Source organism: Chionomys nivalis, chromosome 13 (assembly GCF_950005125.1).
Source record: "Chionomys nivalis chromosome 13, mChiNiv1.1, whole genome shotgun sequence".
NCBI classification, from domain to species: domain Eukaryota; kingdom Metazoa; phylum Chordata; class Mammalia; order Rodentia; family Cricetidae; genus Chionomys; species Chionomys nivalis.
In genome coordinates this window covers 33,890,065-33,903,058 of record NC_080098.1, presented here as the reverse complement: position 1 = coordinate 33,903,058, position 12,994 = coordinate 33,890,065, and the positions used below count along the sequence as shown (strand labels likewise).

At 42.8% G+C, this 12,994-nt stretch overlaps 1 protein-coding gene across 2 annotated transcripts in view; it reads left to right on the top strand.

The window, feature by feature from the left end:
* Ryr2 (ryanodine receptor 2) overlaps positions 1 to 12,994 on the top strand; it is a 565,815-nt gene that overhangs the window by 511,939 nt on the left and 40,882 nt on the right. For both annotated transcript variants that reach the window (XM_057787812.1, XM_057787811.1), the window contains 5 exons: positions 1,830 to 1,910; positions 3,070 to 3,158; positions 5,633 to 5,761; positions 10,780 to 10,884; positions 12,697 to 12,778. In XM_057787812.1, the coding sequence (XP_057643795.1) occupies positions 1,830 to 1,910; positions 3,070 to 3,158; positions 5,633 to 5,761; positions 10,780 to 10,884; positions 12,697 to 12,778 (486 nt within the window). The remainder of the gene's footprint in view (positions 1 to 1,829; positions 1,911 to 3,069; positions 3,159 to 5,632; positions 5,762 to 10,779; positions 10,885 to 12,696; positions 12,779 to 12,994) is intronic.

Sequence of the window (12,994 nt, the reverse complement as noted above, 5' to 3'; positions counted from 1 at the left end):
TTGGCTCATCCCTCCCTTCCTTCTGCCCGCTTCCCCATTCTTCTGCTGTCTGCAGTGTCCTTAAATAAGTGAAGTTTCTTGTATGTGTCTCAGCTTCTACTAAAGAAAACACCACTATGACAACAATAATGAGTTTGGTTACAATTTATTTCACTTCAGGCACACAAGTAGACTACCTCAATATTGTTACATTAGAGTTTTTTTTTTCTGAATACTTTCTACAAGGCTTATATTTTCCATTAGCATTTTGAACACTGAAAAAACATGCATATGCTATTTTTCCATTTTCTGAAATAAAAAAAAATCAATGGACTCACAGGGAAAGAATCAATATGTCTGAATGAACTCATGATTTTTTGATTTCAATATCATTTTGAAGAGTCTTCTGATTTATATGGCTCATGAAAATGATACCCAGACTCATCAATGGAGAGTTTAGCTTGTCTATAAGCCTAAACTGTTCTCCTATCATGGACCTAAGCGTCGAGGAATGGACTTATCAGCCATGTGTGGAGGTTCCTCATAATCTTTGAACTTGCTGCATCATTAGACTGGTACACTTGGTGATTGTATCATATCTTGGGGGTGAATAGAGAAACAAGTACAGTGATTATATATACTTTTTAAAGTGTTTACATTAGTTATCAAAATGGTTTTGCTTCTTACCCCTACCATTATATGAAGCCTCTCACTTTGAAAGTCACAGACTACGGACTGGTAAGTCCATCAGCTCTCTTGTCTCCATGATCATTCATTTTTCCAGCTGAGCACATGAACATTGGTTGCATAGTGTTCTTTCTAAATCCAAACTATTTCCAGCCTGTGAAGTTATCATTTTATTTAATAACATTAGTACATCCATTCACTGGCAAAACAACTTTTTTTTTTGGTCATTTTGCTTTCTAAATAGATGTACATTCCCAAGAAGACATTCATAATTTTGACATTTTTTCCAGTTGCACATTTTTACTTTAACAATCAGTTTTTATTTCTGTGATGCTGTTTCATGTTTGTTTCTTTCCTTGTGTTTTTGTGTCTTGAAGGAAACTGTGATTGTGAATTGCAAAATAGGTAAGGGATCAAGCCCTTTCCCAAGTCTCCATCCTTAGCCATGAAGTGTTTGTAGGTTTTATAATTCAAGGTGGCTTCTGCCCAAGGGCTATCCATCTTGTTTTCTTATCTTTCTATGTTAGTGATCAGCTATTGGCTGAGCCTCCAAGTCTTTCTTGGGGTTTCACATGGACAGTGCTCCCCATCCTCTGAGAATATCCCAATAGACATATCTCTATTCGAGACACTTGAGGTACTGGCTTTTTCAGTTGACAAGTTGATGAAAATTTTAAGCGAGTTGACCATCTCTAGCAGTTGACCATTTTCATGAAGATCTTTTAATTATTATTTATGAAAAGAAACCATTGGTGCTGTTTTATGGATACGTTAGTGGCTTTGCTGTGAGCCATGGGACGATACCTTGGGAACAAAGCAAGTCTAGCATTTATAAAAGATGTAGAGTTCATTGCTCATCACAAAACAAGGTAGCGGGGAAGGAACTTCCAACCTTTGGGGTTTTGTAAAATGTTGCCAACCCATGCTGCTGCTTTTAACAGAGAGAAATCTGAGTTTTAAGACTGACCTGTTCTTTTCTGATAAAGAAAAAGTACATCTATCTGCCAAGCGCATGATCCTAGGAGCTTCAGATAGAAGCATAGTGGCTGGGACTCGATTCTGTTCTGGGTGCAGAAAGCTGCTAGCTGGATATGCAAGCGTTGGAGGTGGGGCTAGAGGGGGCACCTGGGCGTGGTCACACTCATTCTCTGCCCTTCCCACAGGAGAGAAGGTACTGCAGGATGACGAGTTCACCTGTGACCTCTTCAGATTCCTGCAGCTGCTCTGTGAGGGACACAACTCAGGTGGGTGCCCTGCAACCCTGGCTGATGAGAGCAAGGACATTACGCTTACCTCTGTGACAGCGGTAACTAAGGCTTCCAACTGCAGTTGAGCTTGTCAGTTGGTGGGGATTGAGCCTTGTTGTGCAGGCACTGAGCACTGTGCCATGGCAGCTGATATGGGGCACTGTAGCCTTGAAAGTCTTTGCATAGCCTTTCACACCTCCCTTCCTCCCTTCCTTCTTCTCTCCCTCCCTCTCCATTGTTCTTTTTTTCCTCTCCCTTTCCCCCCTCCCATCTCTTCCTCTCCTTCCTCTCTTCCACTCACCTCCCCCCCACACACACACTCTTGGTACTTCTCTTTCCCAGTTTTTGAGACAGAGTCTCATTGTGTAGCCCTGGCTGGCCCCAGACTGGCTGTGTACACCAAGCTGACCTTGTACTTGCATACTCCAGCCTTTGCTTCCCAAGTGCTGAAATTTCAGGTGTGCACCATGCACCTAGCTCCACTTGATTCTTCCCAGTATTGTAATGTTAGAGAAAATAATGGCTGTGAAAATCATATAGTAATAATAAGAATAATATAATTAGGTATTTTAATAGTAATGTAGACAGCTGTCTCTTTTGTACTTGTTTTATTGACTTGGGTGAACACTTGTCTATGTTGCTTGATAGATTTCTATTCCTTGTTTTCATACCCTCTCTTGGCCAGCCTGCAGGTCCAAAAAGGCAGGACTCACACCTCACTGTTGTCTTTGTGTTCTAAGCATGTCTGTGCAATACTTCAGAACACATGATTCCTGAATACATAATTCTGCTTTGTGTCCTCAGTGACAGAAACCTCAGACACATATGTCCAGAGCTCTAGAGTGTGGGATAAGACGATGCTAGTGGTATCTCAATCCAGAATTGATCATTGATGTTCCAAGAAGCTTCTAAATGTTTTGGGAGATAATAACTCACTTTGGTTTTCGTTTATGTGGCTGGAAATTAAATCCAGGTCTACCACTAATTAACTGGTGGTTTATAGAAAGTGCAAGTGATTTCATGTTCAAACGATGAGAAAAAACACTACCCTTTTAACTACCATAATTTTGCTGTTGAGTGCATCAGTGACTAGTAGGGTCACCTTATTTTGTACTTCTGAGGGGATATTAATAAAAAAAAACTTGTAATTGTGTAGATTTTCAAAATTACCTGAGAACTCAGACCGGCAACAATACAACTGTCAATATCATCATCTCTACCGTGGACTACCTTCTCCGTGTGCAGGTAAGTGGTCACACCTGCCAGCCACAAGTGACACTGGCGTCAGCCGGCTAACTGCAGAAGTAACATTAAGTGTGTTTGAATATGTGTGGATCTATGGCCAGATACGGCGTGGGCTTTGTCTTTGATCACAACCTTCCCATTATTCTTAGGGAAAGCTGGCAGGACTTAGGCTTCTGACCCTGACTCCTGCCATGCTCATTATTTTCTCTGTGTAAATGTATGAGTTTTTTTTTTTGTTGTTGTTGTTTTGTTTTTTTGTAACTTCTCATTTTGAGCTCAGTGGCATTTTAGATTCATTTCTGTTTTGTGGAGCACTTTAATGCAAGGTTCCTGCTTCTTCAGTTGAGACAGAACTGGAGAGAATATTTGAAACATTCCTAAAATTCGGATAGTCCATCCCACTGCTACCCTGCATTCAACTTTGATGCCCCAAGCTTAGTTTTACAATTGTCTTAATATTTTCACTCATTTAAATTTAACCCTAACATCTTGTTGCTTAGAAATGCCTCTAAGGCTGTACTTAAGTTTAACCTGTTGTTTGCTGGGTTGGAGCTGAAGGAATGAGATTGTACTTACATTAAACCTATTTGCTGGGTTAGAGCTACAGGGATCAGACTATATAATGACAGCAACTCTGTGAAGGTTTTAGTTCTCTCATTTCCTGTAAAAATGTCAGGCCTAGTATTAAGCAAGCAAACAAAAACCTAGAAGTTCAAAACTTCCAGCTTCTTCCTTGATATTAAAAAAAAAAATTCTTTCTGGAACCAGGATTCTAACCCAATGTCTTGAACTTGCACTGAATCCCAGGAAGTTCTTAAACTTGTGATTTTTGTCTTAGGTTGTCCCCAACCACCAACCCTGGGGTCACAACATGACATTAGCAGAACAGGCCTATATTCCTTCAAAATAAAGGAGTATGGGCATTTTAGTCTCTTTCCCTCGCTTCTTACCTCATTCCTCTCCTCTCCTTCCCTTCTCCTCTCCCCTCCTCCTCTCCTCTCCCCTCCTTACTCCCCACTCTTCTCTCCTCCCTCCCCTTTCCTCCCTTCCCCTCTCCTCTCCCCTCCCCTCCCCTCCTCTCCTCTCCCCTCCCCTCCTCTCCTCTCCCCTCCCCTCCTTCCTCTCCTCCCATTCCTTTCCTCTCTCCTCCCCTCCCCTCCTCTCCTCTCCCCTCCCCTCCTTCCTCTCCTCCCATTCCTTTCCTCTCTCCTCCCCCTCCCCTCCTCTCCTCTCCCCTCCCCTCCTTCCTCTCCTCCCATTCCTTTCCTCTCTCCTCCCCCTCCCCTCCTTCCTCCCCTCCCTTCTCTCCTCCCTTCCCCTCTCCTTTCCTCCCTTCCCTCCACTCTCCTCTCCCCTCCTTCCTCTCCTCCCATTCCTTTTCCCTTTTCTCCCCCTCCCCTCCCTTCTCCTCTCCTCCCTCCCCTCCCCTCCCTTCTCCTCTCCTCTCCCCCCCTTCCTCTCCTCCCATTCCTTTCCCCCTCCTCCTTCTCCCCTCCCTTCTCCTCTCCTCCCTCCCCTCTTCTCCCCTCTCTTCTCTTCTCCTCCCTCCTCTCCCTTCCTCTCTCCTCTCCTTTCCTCCCCTCTCCCCTCCTATCTCCTCCTTCCTTCCCTCCCTCCTCTCCTCTCCTGTCCTGTCCTCTTCTCTTCTCCCCTCTCCCTCCCCTCTGTTCTGCTCTTTTCTTTATCCCTCTTTTGCTTCTACCCCCTCCTTACTTTCTCCCTCTCACTAGCCCTTCTCACTATCTATACCCCTTTCCTTCATTTCTTCCTTCTTCCCATTATTCCTCTTCTTGATAGGAGAAAAATCCATTATGAAGCAAACATATCAAAAGGCACTTCTGAAAATGTATTTGTAAGTTCTTAAAGAGCCTGTCTCCAAACTCAAATGTGGTTTACATGTTCAACAAAATTATTATATTGTTCATTTAACCAACAAAGGCCTCTTCCAAATGTGAGTCCATGGGGCATATCTGTGAATATGAGCCTCACAGGTGTTGGTTTTTAGCTCCTAGTGATCGTGAGGAGGCCAGCCACTGTCCTTACCTACAAAAGCTAGGAGCATCATGGAATTATGTTCCTGAAATACTCCTAGCTCCTCTGGAGAAAAGATGGATGGATGTTTTTCACTTCAAAAACACTGTGTCATGCCTGTCTACTTGCCAGACTCACATTGTAAACACCAAATTTCACTCAGTGTATAAATGCATTAGTCTTCCTGAATTATTGCAGTTGTCAAAATCAAGGAGATCAGAGAGGAATTCTTGAAGCTAAGTTCTCTGTTATTTTGAGAGGGGTGTTGCTGGGGTACAGAGGGTGTTCCACACTGTATGTGTGGGGAGAAGGCTGAGGACCAGTGTTTAGCCTCAGTTTTCCTTTTGCACTGTTCTAAGCTCTCTGTCTGTGCTGGCGTCAAGCCTGGCTGGGGCAATGATAACTGGCCAACGCCCCTCCACAACATGGTCTCTGTTTTCCAGGAGTCCATTAGTGATTTCTATTGGTACTACTCTGGGAAAGACATCATAGATGAGCAGGGCCAGCGCAACTTCTCCAAAGCCATCCAAGTGGCGAAGCAGGTGTTCAACACTCTCACGGAGTACATCCAGGTAAACATCAAAACCTTTCTACTACTCAAGAAAAGAAAAAAAGTTTTAAAGAGACTCCTCTGACTGGGCCTCGTGCCACAGACTTATTATTCCAGCTAATCAGGACATAATACAGAAAAATCTAAAACTTGAGGCCTGCCCAGGCTGCAGAGTGAGATTGAGATATGGGCTAACCGGGGCAACTTAGTAGGATCCTGTCTCAAAATAAAAAGCAAAGAGGGCAGATGGTGTGGCTCAGTGGTAAAACATGTACTTGGCATGTGTGAAGCTTTAGATTCAATCCCCTGTACTTATAGTTAGGTAAGTATGTAGGCAGAAGATAGATAGATAGATAGATAGATAGATAGATAGATACATACATACATACATACATACATACATACATACATCCATAGAGATAGATAGAGATAAAATTTAGCATTCAATTCCATAGAAAGTATTTCACATACAAAATATGTTCCACATTCCTATTTGACTTTTAAAAATATTTTTATTTGTATATTTTTTATTTTGTAATTATGTATTTATTTTTATGTATGTATGAGAATGCCCAGGGAAGCCAGAAGAGGGTCCCTGGGAGTTGCAGTTGCAGGTGATTGCAAGCCGCCCTGTAGGTGCTGGGGACTGAATCTGGGCCCCCTGGAACAGCAACAAGCTTGTTAGCCTCTTCCCCCTCTCCTCAGCATTCCTGTCCATTCTCCTTGGCAATATCTGGACTAAAATATGAGGTTGAGATGTGTACCTATACACCGTGACACTGTAGTCATTAGACAGGCTTGCTACAGGAGTGCTTTGGGCTGTGTTGCATTTCGAGGGCCTGTAGTAATTGTGGAGCATACAGTAAATATCAGGAAGAAGAAAGGAAGGAGAAACTGGGTCATTAATGCTCATTCTATAGGATTTCAGTAACAGTGAAGCTGAAATTTCATAGAAATAATTAAAGTATCATTTAAAAAACCGTGTTCAGGTAAAGATGAGTAGGTTCTAGAATGTACACTGCATTCCTTTCGGCATTGGAGTGTAAATGGGTGAGATTGTATAATGTCATTTCCCATATTTAATTTATTTCTCAGTTCTGGAACTAGGCAGCGCTGCACTTCCTAAAGTAGAAAAATTCCATACACGAACTGGCAGAACGAGCTAAAGGAGCTGAAGGTTGCAGGCTGATCACTCAGGGGTCACTCTTCCTGTCTGCTGGGCCAGGGGCCAAAACAATTTACAAAGTAGTAACCGGCTGATCAATATCGGGATAAGTGATCTGTCTTAGGTTTGATTTTTGTGTCAGAATTTTGTGAAGGAAATTCTTTCTTGTCTTTCCAATTGAACCAGATCTAGTAATTAAATGTCCATATCTTTCTGGTTTTTAGAAGATCAGATTAACAGCTTGGCGCTTGACTTGGTAACCTGGAACCTTAGCATGATGACTTTATTTTGATTTTCAATCCAGTTTTAGTCCAAAACAATGGCCTGCTACAATATTCGTTTGGTAATGGGGTAGTGGGTGCATAGCCTTAGACTGCCCACACAAGTCCTAGTTAACCCTATGTGATGTAAGACATTATTAGTATTATTAATTTATTTTATATCCTGACCACAGTTTCTCCTCATTCCTTTCCTCTCCACTTCTGCCTCCTCTTCCATCCACTCCTCCTCTGTTTCTATTCAGAAAAGTGTAGGCCTCTTATGGATATAAACAAAGCATGGCATATCAAGTGTAGTAAGACCAAGCACCTCCCCTAGTATTAAAGCTAGGCAAGGAAACCCGGTATGAGGAATAGGGTCCTAAAAGCCTGCAAAAGAGTCAGAGACAGCCATGTTCCCACTGTTAAGAGTCCCACAAGAGGACCAAGTTACACAACCATAACATATATGGAGGGCCTAGGTCAGTCCCATGCAGGCTCCTTGGTTGTTGGTTCAGTCTCTGTGAGCCTCTGTGAGGACAGGTTAGTTGATAGTGTGGGTTTTCTTGTGATATCATTGACTCCTGTGGCTCTTGCAATCCTTCCTCCATCTCTTCAGCAGGATTCCCCAAACTTGACCTAATATTTGACTGTGCGTCTCTGCATCTGTTTCCTAGAGTTGCTGGATGAAGCCTCTCTGGTGATTATTAGCCTAGGTGTCAATCTATGAGCATAGGAGAATATAGTTAGGCCTCATTATATTGACATTTTTTTCTCCGGTTGTGTTTGGTTCTATCCTAGGTCCCTGGGACACCTAATCTCTGGATCCTGGTGCTCCAGACAGTGTGGGGAGTGGACTCATCTCATAGCATGGGTCTCAAGCTAGACCAGCCATTGGTTGGCCACTCCCACAATTTCTGTGTCACCCTTATCCATAGGCAGGATATCACATAGGTCAAAGGTTATGGGGTGGGTTGGTGCTCCAATCCTTCCACTGGTAGTCTTGCCTGGTTACAGGAGGTGGCCAGTTCAGGCTATGTATCCCCTTTCTCTAGGAGTCTTAGCTGGTCATCCTCATAGATTCCTGGGAGTTTCCCTTTCTCCAGGTTTCTACCTGACCCTGAAATGACTCCCTTTCCAGTTAACTCTTTCAGTACCCCCCACTTCCCCTACCTGATCCCTCATGTTTCTTCCCATCCCCAACCACCCCCACTCCACCCACAAAGTCTCTTCTATTTCCCCTTCCCAGGGAGATTCGAATGCCCCCTTTGGGCCCTACTTGTTACCTAGCCTTTCTGGGGCTGTGGATTGTAGCATGGTTCTCCTTTCCTTTACAGCTAATATCCACTTATGAGTGAGTACATACCATGTTTATCTTTCTGGGTCTGGGTCACCTTATTTGGGATGATCTTTACTAGTTCCATCCATTTGCCTTAGAATTTCAATTTCATGCTGTTATTAACAGCTGAGTGATATTCCATTATGTAGATGTACCACATTTTCTTAAACTCTTCATTTGACTCAGAACCTTGAATATCCCCCAAAGGAAGTTGTCATTAAACAAAGGCCATGTTGAGTTTCTGCTGTTCACATTGAGTTTGCCGTCTGTTCTCCCTGACACCTGCACCATGCATTCATGGATTGCAACTGCACTTCAAGAGCAAAATGAAATCCTACAGATCCATTGTTTTGAGTCTAGATGCTGCCATAGCCCAAAGCAGGCCCCAGTACAGAGAGATGGGGGAGGGGAGGGAAAAGCACACAAATTCCAAGTGGATGCCGAAGGACACATTCCAGGAATTAGTCCTCGTCTTGCATCCTGTTCAGGCTTTGCCTCTCGTTTCTGTTTCTGAGTAAGGTACTTCAGTCTGGCCTGCATGTTTCCCTGAAATCCTCCTGTCCCCACCTCTTCTCTTGCCTTAGGGTTTTATTTGCTCTGAAGAGACACTGTGGTCACAGCAGCTCTTACAAGTGAAAACATTTAATTGGGCTTACAGTTTCAGAGGTTTACTCCATTATCATCATGGTGAGAAGCATGGTGGCATGCAGGCAGACATGGTGCTGGAAAAGGAGCTGAGAATTGTATGTCTCAATCTGTAGGCAGCATAAGGAGACTGTGTGCCACAGAGGGTATAGCTTGAGCATATGAGACCTTTAAGCCTTCCCACAGTGACACACTTTCTCTAAGGCTATACTTCCTAATAGTGCCACTCCATATGGGTCAAGCATTCAAACACACAGGCACACACATGGCTTGTGCATGAGCGCACACACGCGCTCACACACAGAGACACACACACACACACATGAGTCTGTGGGAGCCGTACCTATTCAAACCACCACAGCCCTCAGTGTAGGAGGGGTGTGTTTGCAGACGGGCACCACAGAATCTGGCTTTTTTTTTTTTCAAATGTGGGATTGAATTCATCTCATCAGGCTTATACAAGTGCTTTTTTTTTTTCTTTCTTTCTTGTTTTTTTGATCCATCTCACTGGCCTGGCATGAAAACTTAAGGGTTTATTTTAACCATCATTGAATTCACTTTGTGAGGATTACTTGTGAGTTCAATAAGTTGCCTCTTCATAAATCAGGCTCAGCCAGCCTACAAGTGAGTTAGTACTCCACCAAGGGGGCAGGGTGGGGAGAACTTTGATCCTGTGTTTCTGGAGGTAATAATATTAAAATAATGCACCTAATATCTAATATATACTTAAGAAACTACTTGATATATACATATAACATATGACTGAATGAATAATAAGGCTCCTAATTAGAGGTTACTTGTTTGTCCCTGACTATTGAGCTCGTGTTTACAATGATGCGGCTTGGTTTGGTTTGTGAGGGAGCCCAAAGCTAGAGCTCTTTCAGCCAATAGCTTTCCAAAAAAGTTATTTTAACAAAATCAATTACCTTGAACTCAAGATTTATTACCAGGACTCAAGATTTATGAAATTAATGATCAAATATTAAGTTTTAAATTGTTAGTAGTTACATTGTGTGCTAAGTAGTCATCCAATTTAAACATCAAAGAGGGGTTGTTTCCTTTATGAAATATTGTACTCATGTTAGTACTTAGGAATAAGAAAAGATTTCTTCTCCTAAGCATATTCTCATATTTTTGTTGTTTTTGTTTTCTTGGAAGAGGGTTTCATATAGCCCAGGCTAGTCTGTAGCTACTAAGTAGCCAGAGATGACCTTAAATTCCTCCTTGTCACTGGTGTCCCAGGCCTATGCCACTACACCTGTTTTACGTCTTCTTTTTACCCTTGTGTAGTGACGGTTGATTTGACTGAACAACCAAACTGTCAGTACCTTCCCCTTTTCCTATAAACAGAAGAAGTAATCAATGTCCATAGCGTTTTAATATTCATATAGAAACAAACTGCCAAACACATGAGAAGCTTTGGGGGCACTCAACTAGACAGTCCCAGGAAGAATACTGTCAAGGGCACCTTATTCCTACTGTGTCTCTTTCATTTTCTGCCTCTCTCTTCATAGATAAGGAGCTGGCAAACAGATATGTAAGCAGAGAGTTAGTTTTTTTTCTTTCCCTAAAGTTTGTTTAATCAAATAAATAATTCCCAATGATTACTGTCATGATCAATATTCATGCTGCAGGGTCCTTGTACTGGCAACCAGCAGAGCCTGGCACACAGCAGGCTGTGGGATGCTGTTGTGGGCTTCCTTCATGTGTTTGCCCACATGCAGATGAAGCTGTCTCAGGTAAGTCAGTGGCCTTTAACTAAGTGGGTACAGCAACTACTCTTGCATTTGGAATTATCTCTTCTATATATCACTGACCTGTGGGGTGTTTTAGTCTTTGTCAAATATTTTATTTTTTCAATTTTAATTTGTTTTATTTTTAACAGATCATCTTACTGTAATGAATTCACAAATTAAATATCACATAGTTAGGGTAGATGGTTTTTAAAATTTTTTTTGTGTGTGTGTGTGTATGTGTGTGCATGCACACACGCTATGTGCGAGTGTGCACACACATGTGATTGCAGGTATCCACAAAGGCCAGAAGAAGGCATTGGCCCCATGGAACTAGAGTTTTAGTTGGTAGTAAGACACCTAATATGGATGCTGGGACTTGGGTCCAGTGCAAGAGCAGTAAATGGCCTTAACCATTGAGCCATTTCTCTATCCTGTACATCAAATATTTTAACAAAAAACCACTTCATTCCCCTAATGGAGTGAACAACTCGTGTGAACCAATGAGTTAAGTGAACCTATAGGATGATGGGATGATGGGTGTCTCAGAAGCAGCTGCATCATCAGAAATCTCACTGGATGACTTACTTAGGGCCAGCTATACCACTGAAGGCTCCCACCTGTGATATGAAAAAAATTTACGAAAAGAGCACAATTAAAGAGTCCCCAAACACTTAGGGCAGATACATTACAGAAGAGCACCCATCAAGACCACAGCCCAGAGCATTCATGCAGGGCGAGCACAGAAGGAGAACTAAGAGTATGAACGGGTGAGGAGCTACAGCAGCCGTTATAATTTCACTGCCTTCCGACCCATTCTTGGGTCTTGGTTCATTGGGAATTTTCTTCCCGTTCATGGATATTGCAAAAGATTTGAAACCTGTGATAAATTTTTTTTAGAAAGAGGAAGTTTTTACAGCAAAGTTTTTACACTGGCTCAGTACCAGGAAAGTTAACTTTCTGAAGTCAAAGGAAGATAACGGTTGTAAAGATAAACAAGAAATACATTTTGGAATTAATTCACGAACTCTGTTGGAAACATCAGCTTCCAGCTTCCCTACTTCCATGCCTGCATCATTTAAAACTGAAGGTGCATGAGTAGAAAAAGTTAGCATCATCCCTGGGTAATGCGCCTTGGGTTCAGGGCATCTTTGGTGGTATCCAAAGATGTAACACACCTGTTGGAAACAGGTGTCCACCACATGATGGGAAAAAGGAAGCAAGCATTTCCAATGAGAGGTGACCCAGAGGGTGAAGGCACTGGCTGCCGAGCCTGGAGACCGAGTTTCATCCCCAGAACTCGCATGGTGGAAGGAGACAGCCGCTCCCTGCAAACTGTCCTGTGGCCTCTGCATGCTTGCAGTGGCCCATGAGCGTCCTCATGCACACACATACAACTCCCAAAGCACATGCTCTCCCAAAGTAGATAAAAGCATGTAAAAATGAATAAGGAAAAGGAAGTCAGAGAGAAGGAAAAGCATAGTCTTTCCAAGTGAAAACTGAGCCCAATGTGCAGCAAGGGCTGAAACTTGCCCAGTCTTAGCAGGACTTGAGCTCCTCCACACACCTGCTGGGCACACGTCCTTGCAGGCCCTTCAGCGAACACACTTCAAAAGTGAGCAGTGTATTCACTTTTGAATACTTCACCAGTGTATTTTATTATTTTCAGTAAGCAATGTGTTTATATTTGACATCCAATAGTTCTATTATGCCTCAAAGGGCTTAGTATTGGCCACCAGGAAGTTTCCTGTGAGGTCCAATGTGATCTGGCCACATGTTCTTCTCCTTATTTTGAATGTAATATATTAATATTTCCAGGATTCCAGCCAAATCGAGCTCTTAAAAGAACTGATGGACCTCCAGAAGGACATGGTGGTTATGCTACTGTCCATGCTAGAAGGTGGGGCTTTAATGTTTACTTTTCTGTTCTTTTTTAAACTTGTTGGGCAAATGTGTGCTGTGTTTGGCATCACCATGAAGCAAAGCATGATGCATTGCTAGGCATCGTAGTTTCTTTGCTTGTTGCTATGATGAAGCTTTCTAATAAGAGCAACCTCCCAGAGAAATGGCTGTTTCTGTGGCACAGTCTATCCTGGTGAAGAAAGGTGGAAGGAGC